The following is an 18209-nucleotide window of genomic DNA, read 5'->3' as shown; positions in this document are numbered from 1 at the left end:
ACTTCATGAATTGATAGCAATGTTTCCAGGGATACAATGTAGATCAGACGCCTGAAGAAGCCGGAAGCGGGGGTGCTTCGGTCGGTCCTAAAGCGTGTTTAGCGAGGCTACGTGCCTCAGGCATTGGACTCCCTTCCTACGGTCAGTAACTGATATGATGACCTCATGGATCATGCCGCCGTTTCTTCCGCCAGAACCAGACTTGTGATGTTCTCCATGACCACGAGATAATAACTAGCACAAAGCCCACGAGCAGCCCGGCCCACACGGCCCGTTGGCCCACCATGGACAGGACACCCACGCAGTAGTCGTCTCCCATTACCACCTCTCTTCCTCCTGGTCCACACGTCCGTCCCCCATAATATCTCTCCTCCCTCTCCCATCCCCTCTCTCCTCCACTCGCCGTCGCCGTCGTCGTCGCCGTCGCCGTCCAATCTCCGGCGAGATCCCCTCCCCCGCCGGCAGCCATGGCCTCCACCTTCAGCGGCGACGAGACCGCCCCCTTCTTCGGTTTCCTCGGCGCCGCCGCCGCCCTCGTCTTCTCCTGTAAGCCCCCTTCCCTCCCCCAGATCTCACCTCCCCCTCCTCCAGATTGGTCGATCCGCAGGGCTCTCTCCTCGCTGAACGCGGTCTGATTCGCGTGGTGTGATGTGCAGGCATGGGGGCGGCGTACGGGACGGCGAAGAGCGGGGTGGGGGTGGCGTCGATGGGGGTGATGCGGCCGGAGCTGGTGATGAAGTCCATCGTGCCCGTCGTCATGGCGGGGGTGCTCGGGATCTACGGCCTCATCATCGCCGTCATCATCTCCACCGGGATCAACCCCAAGGCCAAGCCCTACTTCCTCTTCGACGGCTACGCGCACCTCTCCTCCGGCCTCGCCTGCGGCCTCGCGGGGCTCGCCGCCGGCATGGCCATCGGCATCGTCGGCGACGCCGGCGTTAGGTATACATACATACACACGCGCCCCACCCCCTCCTTCTGCTGCATACTCTATCTTCCTGTCAATTGTGTTGGAGGATGTGATGTGAATCTTGTTATGCTACTTGCTTCTGGGCTGTTACTTACTTGGGACATGCTTGACCATTGGGATTACATATGAAGTCCGTCAAATGTGGTGTGCGGGGAGGATGCAAATGGTGGTAGCTGCTAATGTAAACAAACCCCTTCCATTGTTGCGAGGCTTGTGCACAAAAGTGTGGGATTGCTACGTAGATTGTCAAGGCTGTGTATGTAAATCTTGTACTAGTTGGTAAAGTAGTCTACGTCCTGATGAGGGTGAGTTACAGCAGGGAATCATGCTACTACTACTTCATTTGGGATTTGGGTCAGGGGTTGGCAACTTGACAGACTTCAACCAGATATTCGTACAGTAATAGTCGATGAAAATAGGTTAAAAAAATATGTTGTCACCTGGGACATGCTTGACTAGAATTTACACATGAAGTTGTGTGTCTCACTTGTTAAACCACACACATTGGCTTATTTCTCTGAACCAGTTTGATGTAATATTATGCTGGTATGGAGAGAACACCAAGGGGCGGTGAGTCATGGTAGGATACCATACCCTGCTACTATATGAGTTGCAGATAGCAGTTTGCTGTTCGTGTAGGATGGAAATAGCTTTGTCAATTAGTGAACAATGTGAATCTGATAGAGCATTCTAGTGGTGGATTTATTTATGCTTTAGACAATAGCTTTGTCTTTTAGCTCTGATATAAGATTTCATAATTCATAGTCCATCATCTAGTTCCACTTCATAACTTTTGGCGGGTCCTTTACATTGTCTGAATTTATTGCTTCTTCTGTTTGAGCCATATCCATGTTAGTTGATACTCCCTCCGTAAACTAATATAAGAGAGTTTAGATAACTATTTTAGTAATCTAAACTTTCTTATATTAGTTTACAGAGGGAGTACTTCTTTGTTTTGCACATGTTTGTGGAATTAATTTAACTAGATTCTACATTGGCCCGCTATAATAACTTAAGCTTAGATTTGCATCTGGTTTTTTTTGTACACCAAATATATTCAAATGGAGGGGGAATCATTGGTTATTAATTCCTTCGGTTGCCAGTATGTATTGGTTTTGTACTTTTGTTATTAGCTTTCAACCTTCTGCTCCATATCTCTTGAGCATATAACTCTGGTAATAGCTAGGCATAGTATCATCAAGATCCAATTGATCTCTGGTATGTATATCTGGCCATATAATTTAGAGGATGTATGCCCATTCTTCACCCTTGGGAAGCATTTTAAGGAACACCACTCTTTGATAGTTGAGAATGTGCCACTAATAACTGTTTTGCTCCGAACAACGGCTACAAGTATTGCAATCACCAGAACAGGCCATCTGATTTTTTCTAAAAAGAGATTATTGCATAAATAAATACTAGAAAAGGGGGAACTTGTTATACAGTTATACGCTTATACTCACTAAGTGTTTACCCATAAGGGTGAAAAGGAAAACATAGGGGTAGATTGATCATTATATAGAATTATAGATAACCACCTTTTGTTTGCAAGCTCTTTAACTAATGATTTGATTCTGTCCTTATACCTTCTCTGCAGGGCCAACGCGCAGCAGCCCAAGCTGTTCGTCGGAATGATCCTCATCCTTATCTTTGCCGAAGCCCTTGCCCTGTACGGCCTCATCGTCGGCATCATCCTCTCCTCGCGTGCTGGCCAATCCCGCGCCGATTAGAAACAAAGCGCTTGCAAGCAAGGAGCATACGGTCCATCATTGTATTCTGTTTGAAAGGGTTTATTTCTTCTTAGAGACTTGTTTGGCATTACGCTGTGGTTCTACTTCTGTGTTCATGCTCCTCGACAGATCAAGGAACATAATGTGGTTTGGGATCATAGGGATTTCCACGCCTGCCATCTGTAATTTTATTCTATCCGGCAACGCAAAGCTACCTGTATCTACTCGTCGTACCTAGCACCTGTTGTATTTATTGTTTGGAGTAATAATCGGCGATGAGCCTCTTGGGACGTGATGAACGAATAAGCAAAGCTAGACCTAGTTCCACTTTTGTGTGCAACTCCTGTGTCTAGATTCATTTTGTTATGTTTGGGACATGTGGAGTGAATGCTGTGCTTGTTATGTTTGGTATATATAGCTGTATCAAGCACACTGGTGTTTGATAGTTTGCTTATGAAAATAAAATTGAAGATTATGAAATTTGTGGTTTTGTGAAAAATTCTTGTTGTGTTGGTAGGGCGATTGAACGACTTGGCATATACTCGATCTGTCCCATAATATAATAGTGTTTTTGACACTATAGGGGTATGTACCATAGTTGTTTTCTTGGATCTGTGTTTTTAACTGAGAAACCGCAAAATTGCATGATATTTTTTCCGTGTTTGAGCTCTGAGCATCTCTGCCAAAGATTCTAAAACAGCCCCCCTGTACCTATACAACTTATTGAGACTGAGACTGGAGAAGAAAAGTACCCTAGAATGAACCCTAAATTCTACTGGAGAAAAAGCAATGTCCTTTCCATGGTTGATGCACGTGAAAAAAAATTCACCTCACTGTTATCTTCCCGCAAGGCGGCCTTTGCCCCCACCCTTTGGCCAACTCTCCTCCCATCACTCCTCACACCATGTCACCCCCCTCTCCATTCGCACCTTCTCCCCGTGACCTAGCGCACACGCATAGCCTCAACGTACTGCCCTACAGGCCACATGTGTCTAAAAGAGATTGGCTCGGATGGTTTTAGAGGCTCTTCTAAAGGGAGGCGGGTGCTTGAGGAGAGAGAAGGCGGTCCTGCTGTGAAAGGTAGAAGAAGGTAGAATGGAGGGTAATAGATGCATGCATGCATGTGTACTCAAATTCACCTTTGTCATCCGAGCAACTGGAGCAGCCTAAGTCCATTGTATTGATGGCACCCGAGTCTATTGTGTCGATGGTACCTGTGGCTGATGATGTTGAGGCGGTTAGTATGTTGGCGCCTGATCCTTCGGCGCCCAGCCAGTCGCTCGCCTCTGTGGACCGTGAAGGTTACAAATGAAGATGCTCGTAACTATTTTCACATGGGGGAATTGCAAAGTGAAGCCTCTCATGCCCTAAGAGCATTAGTCAGCCCTCAAGCTAGGTCCATGTGTCAAGCAGCATTACGCAAAATCACATAGTGTATAAAGTTTTATTTGATCTCCGAGATGAACCCTACAGAAAACAACATGCACGTAAAACTATCTGTACTCCCTGTAAAGAAATATAGATCGTCTAGATCATCTAAACGGTCATATGATTATTTATTTATTTATTTATTTATAAAAAGAGTGATTTTTTTAATCGATGGGAAATAATACATTGCCACTAAGTATGACAGAAGTCTCGAGGTCGCCTCTTATCTAAGAGACAACCATAGGCGTAGAGGCAACCCTCTAGCGTCGGTGTCAGAGGCGGCAAAAATCAATACACCGCGTGTGCTTTCAAAGTAAACCGGTACACCGCGTGTGCTCTCAAAGTAAAATAATTGAGCCGTGTCTCCTCGGTTCTCGATACACAATTTACAGTACGCTCTCCTTTGTCTCAGAAATGCACGGCGCATTCTTCCGGATCGAGATATCAACTTCGAGAAAACAATCGCGTACGATTAACAGTTGATATATCCATTTAAGTAAAACAGTCGGTATATCCATTTAAGTAAAAACAGTCGGTATATTTGAACGCAAATATTTCATGGAAAAATACTTGTAATTTTCTTAATAGGATGCTGAGAAAAACCCGTCAGAAAAATTATTCTCGGATACAAATCGGAGTCATGTGACGTTTTTCCGGCCAAGGGCGAGGGAGCGAGCGGCCTGCCTGCCTGCCTGCCCAGAGAGAGAGAGAGCCGAAGAACCCTAGAGAGAGAGAGAGAGAGAGAAGGGGGCGAGGGGAGAGCTCACTCGACGGCGCCGGCGGCCGCATCGCGGAGCGCGGAGGGAGGGAGGGGGGACAGCTCGCATCCCCGGCGGCATGGAGTACGCGGCGGCGGGCGCCGGGGGGTACTACTACTACCCGCCCGCGCAGCAGCCGCAGCCGCCCCCGCAGACGCTCCGCCGCCGCCCGCGCCCCGCCGCCCGCTGGGTCAAGCAGTGGTACGTGCCGCGCCCCTCCCCTCGCTGATGCCCGTCCGTCTCTGAGATCGCCGCCGCGCGGGACTGACTGACTGGCTGGCTGGCGCCGTCGCCGTTGTGTTTCGTTGCAGGATCCCGCAGGATCTCGCCTCCCCCGGCTCCAAGTGCGCCCTCTTCAAGTGGGTCAGAGGTACCGCGCGCCCTCCCCGAATCTTCCTCCTCCCCTCCCCTTGAATCGGCGGGTGTTTAGTCTAGAGCCGAACGGATCGGCAATGTCGATTGATGCATTTGTTGTTCATCCTATCATGAATCACATGGCAGATTTTATCTTGCCCGCTGTAGTTTGAGCAGATTGCGCGATTGCCTGCAGTGACTAATTGCAAAATTTAGTTTACCTTATCCTGAATCGTAGAGCAAATTTTACCTTATCCTCCGTGGTTGGTCGCTCTCACCCAGTAGTTTGAGCAGATTGAACTGAATGCTAGAGTTGGACAGATCGGCAATGGCAATGAATTTGTTGTTCATCTTATCATTAATCATACATCAAACTTTATCTTATCTTATCCTCTGTAGTTTGAGCAGATTGTGCGATTGCCTGCAATGACCAGTGCAGAATTTAGTTTATCTTCTTATCCTGAATCGTAGAGCAATTTTTATCTTATCCTCCGTGGTTACTAGTTAGTCATTCTCAGCCAGTAGTTTGAGCAGACTGTGCTATTGCCTGTGACGACTAATTGGTGATTGGCTTCTGCGTAACCCATGTGCAGAGGATGTGTACAAGAATCTGAAGGAGAACGGCGGCGCGGGGCAGGAGCCGGAGGCGCAGCCACGCAAGGTCGAGCCGGCTACGGAGATCCTCTTCCTCTGCAGCTACGACAACTGCGGCAAGACCTTTGTTGACGTGGCTGCCTTGAGGAAGCATGCCCACGTGCACGGCGAGAGGCAGTATGTTTGCCAGGAGCCTGGCTGTGGGAAGGTACCTCCAAAAGTACCTTACACATTTAGCAATGCATATTCTAGCGTTGGCGAAGATAACCATTTACTAACGTTGACGGACTTTCCTGTGATTTCAGGCTCATGTGTGAAATGGTTTTTAGCTCTTTATCTTTCTGTCCACTAGGACCTTTCTTTGTTTTGCATAGTTATTGATGGATTTAAGGCCCAATAGATTTGTTTCAGTGCAACTATACATCCAAGACGTTTGGTTATGTCCTATATTGATAACTCATGAATGAAACAACTGTTATATGTGCGCTCACTGTTGTTGGGATTATGTAGTTCCAAACTATGTGACTTCTTTTTCTACAGAAATGATGAATCCTTTTTCTGTTTGTTTTGCAGAAATTTGTAGACAGCTCAAAGTTGAAGAGGCACCACCTTACTCACACAGGACAAAAGGATTTTGTTTGCCCACATCCAGGCTGTGGTAAGGTAGGGATTCACAGAGTTTCTATCTCACGGCAGCATTCTTTGCTTCTAATTCTCACCATACAACTTACATTACTAGTTACAGTGTTCTTCTATCTGGTGATGCAAAACTAAGTTGAGTGGCACCAATTCTATTGAACTGAAGATGTTCCGCTGATTTGATTAGATGAACTTAATGAAACTTCCCCTGATCCCTCAAGCTAGTTTTATGCTTGTAAATTCAATTGCTACATGCCTAATCTGTTGCTAATTTTAGAGGTTTACTTTCTACTACGCCACAACTTCATGTTTGCATCTTTGCAAGTGAGTGGTTGGTTTATGCTTTCTTATTGGCGAATCCTTTCACTATGGTATGTTTTACATGCTCTAACAAACAAATCCTCTAAATTTCAGGCCTTCTCATTTTTTGCTTCTAATTCTCACCATACAACTTACATTTTTAAATTACAGTGTTCTTCTATCTAATGATGCCAAACTAAGTGGCATGCCAGATTCTATCTAACTGAAGATGCTTTGCTGATTTGATTTGATGAACTTAATGAAACTTTCCCTGACCCCTCAAGCTAGTTTAATGCATGTAAATTCAATTGCTACGGGCCTAAACTGTTGCTAATTTTAGAGGTTTCTACTTGTACAACTCCACAACTTCCTAATTGCATATTTACAAGTGTCTGGTTGGTTTATGCTTTCATATTGGTTAATCGTTTCACTATGGCACATTTTACCTGTTCTAACAACCAAATCCTCTGAATTGCAGGCCTTCTCATTGGATTTTAACTTGCGTGCACACCTCAAAACACATGCTGTGGAAAATTATCATATATGCCCCTTTCCAGCATGTGGCAAAAGATTTACAAGTGACTTCAAATTAAAATGCCATATTAAGACACATGAAAAGGTATGTTGCTATACCACATTGACTTCCATGTTCATCTTTTGGATTATCTTTTCCTTCTATTCATGCTAGTTCCATGAAGTTCTGTGGTACATGTTCAGTTTTATCCCTGACATATTTGATCCACTGAGGAACTTTGTTAACTGTTTTCCAATTGGAACTATGGATGACGCAAATACATTAAGTTGGAGTGTGATCTAGTTTATCAGATTAGTGTCCTACTATCCCAACTACATAATCATTTATTAAAATGCCCATGGTGCCACACTTGCATGACACGGTTTGCAGTTGTGTATATGAATCTTGTCATTCTTATGTTTTACTTACTGTGTCTTTTGTGGCCATGATGCAGACTGGATCTCCTATTGCAGTGCAGCATACACCACCAGCAGAAAAACCACAAAGCACCATAAAGCCTTCCATACAAGCAACCCCAAAGCCTTCTGCGCCCACACCACCAAGCTTTTCCAGTGAGCGCCCTTATGTCTGCCCCTACGAAGGCTGTGGGAAAGCCTACATCCACGGTTACAAACTCAACCTCCATCTCAAGACTCAGCACCCTGACCACAATCAAGAAAACAATGGTAGGTCCGCCACACCTGCAGCGGGGTATAACTATGCTGACGGCGGTGACATCGCGCCAAACCCGAAAAGGAGCAAGACAAACCAAGGGCACAGGGCCCCTCCATCTAACGCCTACAATGTCAAGGTTTCCAGCAGGATGGCTGTTGATACCAGTGGTGCAAAGAACCAGTGGCCAGGCAAGGGTATGTATGACGATGACAGTGAAGAGACCGAGGAAGATCCTGGTGGTAACAATGTAGAAGATGGCTGGAGATACGGTAACCAGAACGCCGATGATGAGGAAACAGAAGAAGATGAAGACTAGCTGGACATTCATCATTTTCCCTGTTTACTGACATTCCGCTGGAGCGTGTGCCCTAGGTTGTTTAGATGTGGTTATCTGCTTCCTTTTAGTAAGTTCGGTGTATGCTGAAAACTAGCAACGAATGGAACTAAGTGGGCGCTATAATTATGGTAGAATTAGATTGCGCGGATGTGAACAGACACTTACTGATGTTGTTTGGTCATTTTGTTGAGATGGTCCATTTATGTAATATATCTGCCCTCCACCGTGTGGTAGTTAATCTTGTCTGGATGGTGATGAAGTAGCTATAGATATTTCCTTCTTTTCTGCTTATTTAAGCGGTGATTTATGCCGATCGCCTGCGCAAAGAAGCACATATGATGATTTAGCAGGCAGAGAGCTTGACACTTGAGGTTGGTTGTGAATATATGGCGAGTCTTGTTCTGTTTGTTTTGTAGAACTTTGAAGATGCAATATCTTACCCACACATGACAAAAGGATTATATTTTCCCACATCCAGATTGTCGTAAGGTATGACTTCAGAGTTTGTATTGCATGGCAACATTTTATGTTTTTAGTTCTCACCGTACAATTTACAATTTTGTCACAGTGTTCTTCTGTTTAATGGTGCAGAACTAAGTAGTGGCATCCTAATTTTATCTAACTCAACATTTTTAGCTGATTTGATTAGTTGAACTCAATGAACCTTCACCTGATACCTCAAACTAGTTTTATGTTTGTAAATTCAACTTTTGTCCTAGACTATTGCTAATTTTAGAGCTTCTTAATTTCCACAATATAACATCTTCCCTGTTTGCATATCTATGAGTGACTGGTTTGAAAACACAAGTGCTGTAAATGATTATGATTTCTTATTGATGAATCCTTTCGCTCTGGTACATGTTGTATATTCTAATTTTAAAAACCCCTCTGAATTTCAGGCCTTCTCTTTGGATTTTAACTTACGTGCACACCTCAAAACACATGCCGTAGAAAATTATCTTGTATGCCCATTCCCAGCATGTGACAAAAAAATCTACAAGTGATTTTGAATTAAAATGACATGTCAAGGCACATGAAAAGGTATGTTGCTGTAGGCATATCAAGGCACATGAAAAGGTATGTTGCTATAGGCATATCAAGGCACATGAAAAGGTATGTTGCTAGAGCACATTGACTTCCATGTTCATCTTTTAGGTTGCCTTTCTATTCATTCAATTCATACCAATAATTTATTGCCCCATATTGGAGCCATATCAGAAATGTATTTAAATAGGATTAGGTCAATAAAGGTTCCCTGAAGTCCTGAACCAACTATTTTCCACAGTAAAGTTCCTCAGTGCCAAACTGGCTTGTAGATCCAGTGCTTATTTTTGTCCATGCATTATAAGTTGTGCTCATACTGTATTACCATCTATTAAGTAATCCTTGTAGACCCGGTAAAAAAAGGTTATCCTTGTAGATCTCATATTTATTCTGTATGAACAATACAGTTTAAGAGATCCAAGGCCGAGGATTACATCAAAAAGCAACTTCTCTCCATGTTTCTTGTTATTCAGATGTCATGTGATGGGCAACTCTAAACATACTAGTGATTATGTTGTTTATGCTTGAAAGTAGTGTTTGTTGAATTCCATGAGGTTCTGCAATACATGTTAGGTTTTATTCCTGACATCCTTGATCCGTGGAGGCATTTTATTAACTGTTCTGCGAGTATAACTACGCCTGTAGTCGTACAAACAAGGAGAAACACAAAATACATTAAGTTACAGGGGATAAAGTTTGTCAGATTAGTGTAATACTGATATACTGTGACTAACCCAACTAGACATTCATTTGTGAAAATGCCCATGGCGTTACACTTAACATGATGCAGCTGTGCTGATTGCCTTCCATGCTTCAGGCCCATGGCGGTGGCGGCGAACATTAGTTTTTGGTCCTTCATGCTGGAGTTGCGCCGTGGTCTGATTCGGTTGTTGATCACGATCTGATACAGTAGGTATGCGATCAGGTAATGGAATGCTGACATGCTGATTAATTAGAAGTGATATTTCTACGCACTTTGATTAGATAGAACATAGATCTCTCTATTCAAGCCATCGCTTGATACGTTTGTGCAATGTGATCGATTGCATCACATCTTATGTGCGTGGACGGTAGATGGTTGATGATGGCGACAGGGGACAATTGTGATGTGTAGTGTTAGGCTTGTTCTTTTCTGTTTCACAAAATTAGTTATGATTCCCACAGAAAGGCCAAATTGCCTATGTGCTAGCAAGTGATGCTTGGGGCCAAATTAATAATTCCAGCAAGAGTAAATGGTAGTAATTGTAGGCTGGCATTTTTATATCTACGGAATATACATCTATGGATGTGGCTGTTGGGTGGATGGTTATTTTTTTTTTTGTTTGCAAAATTCTGAGCTTTGCTGGCACCATTTTTCTCATTGTAATAACTAATAACATGGTTACGTCCTTTGCTTTTGGCAGAATATCTGTTATACTTAACAGATATACTGCATTCAGACCTATGAGCTGTTGTAGGCTCACAGTTAGCTGCTTCGGTGTTCATTACCTATCTGCAGTTACAGAGTGCCCAATCTGACGGCTGGATGTTTTTTTTTTCTCGCGCGATGAGGTGGATAAAGTCCACCGCCAAGCATTTAACACTAATTCTAGTGACTGGCCACACTGATCTGGTGATTACTACCAGTTCAAGGCTGTGTTTAGACTTAGATCCTTGAGACAAAATGGAAGGCAAATGAAAAACAAGTTTCGGGTAAATGGATGTAAGAAGGAAAGCAAAAATGGGCAACCCATGAGACAATGAGAATCTGTTCTTTTTTTAGGCAATTGGCTAAGAATTGTGCATCATCTCCAACTGCAAGCAAAGCAAAGATCCTAGGCTAGGAATCTTGCATCGTCTCCAGCTGCAAGCAAAGCAAAGGGAAGCTAGCAGAAACCTGCTATGCCCTGCAGGCTTTGGGATCAATTCCATTAGTTTGCTGCAATCCTCGAGCTGTGCCCATCCATTATGGTGATATATATATATACTGACTTGAAATAGGAATACTCTAAACAAATCAGATATGCCAATTGATCATATCGCTCTTTGGTCTTTCTCTAATCAATCCTGTAGGGTTTGAGTGTTCCTTTGTTTGACCAACATGAGAATGTTGAATGATCATGTCCAGAGCAGCTACCCTCCCCAAGCTCAACACAGCAGGTACGTATTCAAAGTATAGACAAAACTATTGTGTAAATTAGGTTTATTTTTTAAAATTATATTGAACTGTTTCTTTGTGCTGGGCGGCTGCTGAATGTGGCGTGTTGTTACTGTTTAGATAAAACAGTACTTTTCTCATACCGAACTGCTGTTCGGTTATTTCGGTAATGGAACCTGGGTCCATGGGGCTTGGTATGAACAAAAAACTAGGTGCATTTCTTAAAATATATGCATGCGCATCTGGTATTGTTACGTAGCTATGTAGAGCCTGGGGGATCAAAGCTCTTTATCTTCAACTAGCAGTGTGCACTGCACATTTGTACACCTAGATTTCCTATATACTGTTACATGTTATTTTAGAATTCTAACATATTCTTCAATATACAACTTTGACCATTAATTTACATATGAATATACCTGTACAAAATATACAAGTCATAGTGCTAGGGAAAACCACAAAGGATATTGACATTTTTTGTATATTAATAGCCAATATTATAAACTTTGGTGATCATGTTCTTCTCAATATATGTTTTTTTATTCATTGCCAATAGGTAAGAGAAACACCTTGTTGTGATGCTTTAAAAAAATTCTTTCTGAGAATTTTCAGTCATGCATGATTTGAAGTTTTGAACTAAATGCTGGTGGTTCATCATATCCAAACACAGTGTTCTCTTCTTCTACCCATCTTATTACCGACATTGCAATTTTTTCATTGGATTAGTGGAATGTCATGCACCCAAATGCTCCAAGCACGACTGTTTAGCTTACACTAATTTCCTCTATCTCCAACCAATCTAGTGTAATGTAACCCTCGGTGTGTACTCACCAAACATCGCTTAACATCGTCTCGTCATAGCTTTTTTTCACACCACGCCCATGTTGTTGCATTAAGCTGTATGGTTTAACTCAACTAAAATGGCTCAACCAGATATTTCAAATTGCTTGTTTCTTTCCTGATAGAAGTATATGCATTGGCTTGATATGACATCATCCATTGTAATTATGCTGTTTCCAATGGCGATACACACACACACACACACACACACACACAATCTGTTCTCCTGTTTTTAAAGCAGACCTGAACAAAACACAAGCTGCTCCCCACGGCTCACGTAGATGGTTGTTTCATTATTCAATAGATTCCACTCGGATCAAACGGACATTATATTTTTGTCTGACGAATATAGTGGCTCTATTGCTCTTTGTTCTAATATAATACTGTAATAGGCAATAGATTATATAAAACAAAACATAAACAAACGCAAGTGCAAGTCAGTGCCTGAACTAAAGAGGTCTTGCAGGACAGTTGGCCGCGAAATAGACAATATAAAAAATAAACAGTTCAGTATGTTAAGAGTAATTCGTTTTTCCTTTCGAGATGGTAATTTAGAGTGAATTAAACTATTTCGGCTTATTGGCAGACTGACATTAGCGAGCATCCAACAGCTCTGGGACGAGTGGGAGATCCAGTGCTTGGTGCTCGCGAGCTTCTCCTTGCAAGTCTTCCTCTTCTTCTTTGCGGGGTCCCACGGCACACGTAGTTAGATCCCACTCGTATCAAACGGACGTTATATTTTTGTCTGACGAATATAGTGGCTCTGTTGCCCTTTGTTTTAATAATAATAGATTATCAAAAATAGATCTAATTAAATAAAGAGAAGTGCAAATTAGTGCCCGATTGTGAAACAGTGGGCTGCTAAATAGACTGTCATAAAAAAGAATAATTCAGTATGTTAAAGCAACCTTTTTTCTGTTTAAGATTAAACTTTGGAGTGAATTAAAAAATTAAAATATTTCACCTTATTGGCAGACTGACAGTAGGGAGCATCCAGCAGCTCTGGAACGAGTGGGAGATCCAGTGCTTGGTGCTTGCGAGCTTCTCCCTGCAAGTGTTCCTCCTCTTCTTCGCGGGATTCCGGAAGCGCTACGACTCCCGCGCGCTTAGCGTGCTGCTGTGGCTTGCCTACTTGTCGGCGGACACCGTGGCACTCTTCGTCCTCGGGCACCTCACATGTGTTGTGCATGATGACCCGCGGCACCAGATGGTGCTCTTCTGGGCACCCTTCATGTTGCTCCACCTCGGAGGGCAGGACACCATCACAGCCTTCTCTATGGAGGACTGTGCCCTGTGGAAGAGGCACCTGCTCAACCTCACCACCCAGGTGGCACTGGCCATCTACGTCGTGGGCAAGCAGTGGCAAGGGGACAAGCAGCTTGTGGCTCCCATGGTGCTAATCTTCATCTCTGGGACAGCCAAATATATGGAGAGAATATGGATACTTGGGAGAGCCGGCTCATGGGGACCTATAAGCAGGCCTTGGGGTCCGTTGTGTGGGCAGAGAAGAATCCCGAGGGACAGGTTTGGCCTAGATGCTCCTATCTGGTCATTCTACTCTTCTGACATGGAGGATGTGGCTCATGACATGTTTTATGATAGCATGAAGTATTTCATGAACAGGACTAGTAAACTGTTTCGCATGACTGTGCTCAATCAAGAGGAACTAGATTGTCTCAAGTCAGACGAGGGAGTTAACTTGGCATACAAGTTTGCTGAGACCCAACTCTCCTTGATCTATGACTTCTTTTACACCAAGTTTGGAAGCCTCGATGGTGTGTTGCACCGTCTCACCATCCTTATCATAAACTCTACAGCTCTCTCTCTGTTTGTTCTTCATCATAAGGGAGGGAAGAGGCGATCAGAAGCTGTCAAGTACTACTACAGAGTAGCTGATGTTGCCATCTCTTACATCTTGCTTGTGGGTGCAGTGGCGTTGGAGATATCTTCTATATTGATGTGGCTCATGACATCATATTCGCCATCCAACGTATGCACAGGATCAAGAGGAGGCCATAGTCCAAAAATTGTGGTTAGCATCCTCAAGCGCCTCCGCCCAGCACAGGGAAGCAACAGATTGGAGTGGTCAGGTAAGCTGCAGCAGTACAACTTGATTGATGAAATCATCCAAGAGGAGAAGGCGAGAAAGGAATATGGATGGCTGAAATGGATAATGTGGCGTATGGGCATCAAGCAACAAGACGACACCACAACCAAACATGTTGCCATCTCCCCAGAGGTAAAGAAGGTGTTCCTTGATAAACTGTGTGACAATTACGGGAGGTTGTACTTCAGCAGCTTCACTGCCGAGTGGGCAGCTTATATTCCTTCTTCCTCCTCTGGGTTTGGTGCAGCTCCACAGATAGTCAGACGCATCTTCGAAGACTTGGATCTTGTATCAAGTGCCTTTCTTTGGCACCTTGTGACAGACATATGCCTAGTGCGGGACGAGACGCCCTCTAAGCTTAGAACCTGCAGCCAACACCTGTCCAATTACATCATGCACCTGGTCTACAGGTGCAACTTGATGGTTGATGCTGACGGGTGCTTATTTTTCGAAGAATGTATACAGTGGATTGAAACATCTTGCAAACATGCCAACTATGATAAGAGGGACTTCCTCCAGAGACTCCGCCATGAGAGAGACATGTCTTTGACTGAAAGTTTAGAGCATTTAGCTGGGCTAGCTACTCATTGCGCCTTTGTGCTGAAGAATGAAGTAGCAGCTGCTGATCAGTGGGACATGATCACAACGGTATGGATAGAAATGCTCTGCTACATCGCACGCAACTGTGATCATGGGTTCCACGCCAAGCAGCTGAGCGCTGGAGGGGAGTTCCTCACTCATGCCAAGATGCTCATGTTTCCCATACACCGACCCGTTGATCCAAGTGGGTATATGTGACATAAAAAGCGCAACTATTGGGTTCATTTGCAAAATTACTTTCTTATGATTGTGATTTCCTAACCATTAGCAAGAATTGTACTACTAATTTATGGCCAAACCTTACTAAGTGACATCTGTGAGTATACTGGAGGTTGCATACGGTAGTTGATACCTCGTGTGTGGTCGAGGGCTTGGGGATATTATCCTCTTGGTGGGAACTGGAAGATGTTCTGCTGTAACAGCCCTAATTTATTAATTAGTAATTACGGGTTTGTAATGTGCATTATGATCATTGCGTATCATCATCTGTTTAGTTGTGAAAACGAGGATAATTCAGAACCTTTTAAAATGCTATAAAATGCACTACTATATCTCCTTCAAAAACCATGAATTATTATTATTATTATTATTATTATTATTATTATTATATCGAATTGTGTTTTGTGCCTGGCGGCAGCTGAATGCTTGCTGCTGTTTGGATGAAGCTTTACTTTTCACATGTACCGAACCGCTGTTCTGTTATTTCGGTAATTCAACCTGGGGCCATGTGGTTACATGGATAAAAAAAATAGGCGCATTATATGCATGTGCATCAGGTATTATTACGTATCTATATAGAGGTATCTATATAGAGGCTGGGGGATCAGAGCTCTTCATCTACCACTAGTAGTGAGCCCTGTGCATTTGTTGGGCTAGATTTTCTATGTGCTGTTACATGTCATTTTAAATTTTAACATGCTCTTCAATAATATAATTTTCACCATGAATTTACATGATAACATACCTAACAAAATATATAACTCACAGTGCTAGGAATAAAAATTGTGAAGAATATTGCTTATTTTTGTATATTAATATTTAATAGGCAATGTTATAAACGTCGGTGATCATGTTCTTCTCAACATATGGTTATCTATTCATTGCCAATAGGTAATTACACATGAAAAGAGAAACACCTTGTTACCAAGCATAAAGAAAAATCTTTTTGAGAACTTCCAGCTATGGTTTAAAGGAAATGCTGCTGGCTCATGCATATCCAAACATAAATCTCTTCCTCCACCCATCTTATTACTTTATTAGCGATGTTGCAACTTTGTCATTGGATTAGTGGTGTGTCATGCATCCAAATTCCGAACATGTGCATCTAGCTTCCTGTAATATTTCTCTATCGCCATCTAATTCCTCTGATTTCAGTGTCATTCTTCCTAGAGTTGGTCATGCTCATCTCACAGGCCATCTGGACGACAAGAAATGATTTCGCCTTTGAAAGAGTTCAACCTAGCTTCTGCAGATGCATAAAGAAGTTCAAGGAAGAACTGAAACTGCTCATCTTTAGAGCCAAGAGAAACAAGTATATCTCCTTATCGGCCTGGGCTTCAGTGAATCGTTTCCTTATTCTGTTTCGTGTTTCTCTATTCTGTACATATATGTACATACTCTTGTATGGAAATTTGATATTTGCGCAGCAGGAAGTTCCTACTATTTTGTGTCAAAAAGAAAAAGGAAATTGACTGCTTTGGCCATCCTTTTCACTGATACGGCTTAGCATGGACTTCAAGAGTCGACGCCTACACCAGTACAGTCTATCCTCATCGGGCCGGCTCAATAAGAGACAAAGAGGTTCATGAAAATACTTATAAAAAGTCGTGGGTTCAAGCCGTGTGCGCACCTTGGTTTTTCTTTCTACTTATCTGGTTTCTTATTTGTTTAGCATTTCCCTATTTTGGTTTCTATTTTTCTTTTTATATTTATTAGTTAGAGTTGAAGATGTGGTAGTATTCTTTTTTCTCATTTTTTGTTTGATTTATATTTACTTGTTTCTTTTTTGTCTTCTATTTTATTTTTTGTTTCTTTTTTCTTTTCCTTTTCACCTATATGTACTTTTTGATGTTTAGTGGCTTATTTATTTATTATTGGTCTAATTATTTCTTGGCTTAGATTTCTTCATATGTTCGCGAATGTTTGATTTGTTTTTTCATTGTCTCTTATTTGTTTACCAACATCGATGAAAAATTCTACAAGACTCTAGGTTGTGTTTTGAATAACATTTTCTTGAGCTAGTAGCATGCTTTCTGATGCTAGATGGGCACTTTTAATTCAATAGTTTGAGTTGATAAAAAGTTCATATTATAATTGGAATATCAAACTATATTCTAACGGCATATGTCGTTGGATTGCGTTTGAAAAAGTTTTCAATTGCATAATTCTTATGGTACATAACTCTTACTGGCATTATTAATGATCGAAATTCAAAATGCGTTCGGACCTCGTGAACCCGGAGTGATGGGGGCTATAATTAGGAGCTGCACTTCCAGTGGTGCATATGTTTGAGATATAAGTCCATGTTGATAAGAAAATTGAACTATGTTTGTTTAAGATCATTGATCTATATTTGACTGCTCATGTCGTCTTTTTTCACTAGTACCGTGCTAATTATGGGCACTATGATGACGCACACCCACAACTAACCTTTGTCAGGTGGTGTTGAGTATAAGGATTATTAGGGAGTATAGAATAGACTAGGATTTGGTCCTGCCTTGACTTGTACTTCAAGATGACCATGTACTCCTATATATATATGCCTACGAGGCTCAAGCAATACATCAACAATTCCACCAAATCCCTCTCTCCCTTCTAACAGGTGGGCCCAATAACAGGCGAAGAGGTTCATCACAGTTCTCATGAAAATTCATGGGTTGCAAACCTTGTTTCTTTTTCATCTCTCTATTTGGTTATTTTGTTCCTTCTACTTTTTTCTTCGGTTATACTCCCTTTAGTGATCTGAAATGTCTTATATTAGTTTACAGAGGAAGTACTTGTGTTCCTTTTTCTTATTTTTGGTTTGATTTATATTTACTTCTTTTTTGTCTAATTTTCCTTTTTTTATCTCTTTTCTTTTCCTTTTCACCTATATGTACTTTCCGACGTGTTACTTTTTTTCTGATTTTTTGTCAGATTCTTTCTGAACTCACATTTCTTTATGTTCAATGGATGTTTTATTT

General features: G+C 42.4%; 2 protein-coding genes across 2 annotated transcripts; both read left to right on the top strand.

Annotated features, from left to right (window-relative positions):
- The first annotated feature begins 323 nt into the window (after window positions 1-323).
- On the top strand, window positions 324-3040 carry LOC109766051 (V-type proton ATPase 16 kDa proteolipid subunit). Its single transcript, XM_020324820.4, has 3 exons — window positions 324-546; window positions 657-942; window positions 2568-3040. Exons 1-3 carry the CDS (start codon window positions 468-470, stop codon window positions 2698-2700), a joined length of 498 nt encoding a protein of 165 aa, XP_020180409.1. The 5' UTR covers window positions 324-467; the 3' UTR covers window positions 2701-3040.
- A 1743-nt stretch (window positions 3041-4783) lies between these two features.
- On the top strand, window positions 4784-8540 carry LOC109766050 (zinc finger transcription factor YY1). Its single transcript, XM_020324819.4, has 6 exons — window positions 4784-5087; window positions 5198-5256; window positions 5834-6042; window positions 6408-6497; window positions 7252-7392; window positions 7742-8540. The coding sequence occupies exons 1-6, from the start codon at window positions 4966-4968 to the stop codon at window positions 8276-8278; spliced, it is 1158 nt and encodes a 385-aa protein (XP_020180408.1). The 5' UTR covers window positions 4784-4965; the 3' UTR covers window positions 8279-8540.
- Window positions 8541-18209: the final 9669 nt, after the last annotated feature.

This window comes from Aegilops tauschii, chromosome 1 (genome assembly GCF_002575655.3).
Source record: "Aegilops tauschii subsp. strangulata cultivar AL8/78 chromosome 1, Aet v6.0, whole genome shotgun sequence".
Taxonomy (NCBI): domain Eukaryota; kingdom Viridiplantae; phylum Streptophyta; class Magnoliopsida; order Poales; family Poaceae; genus Aegilops; species Aegilops tauschii.
This window is presented reverse-complemented; position numbering and strand designations above follow the sequence as displayed.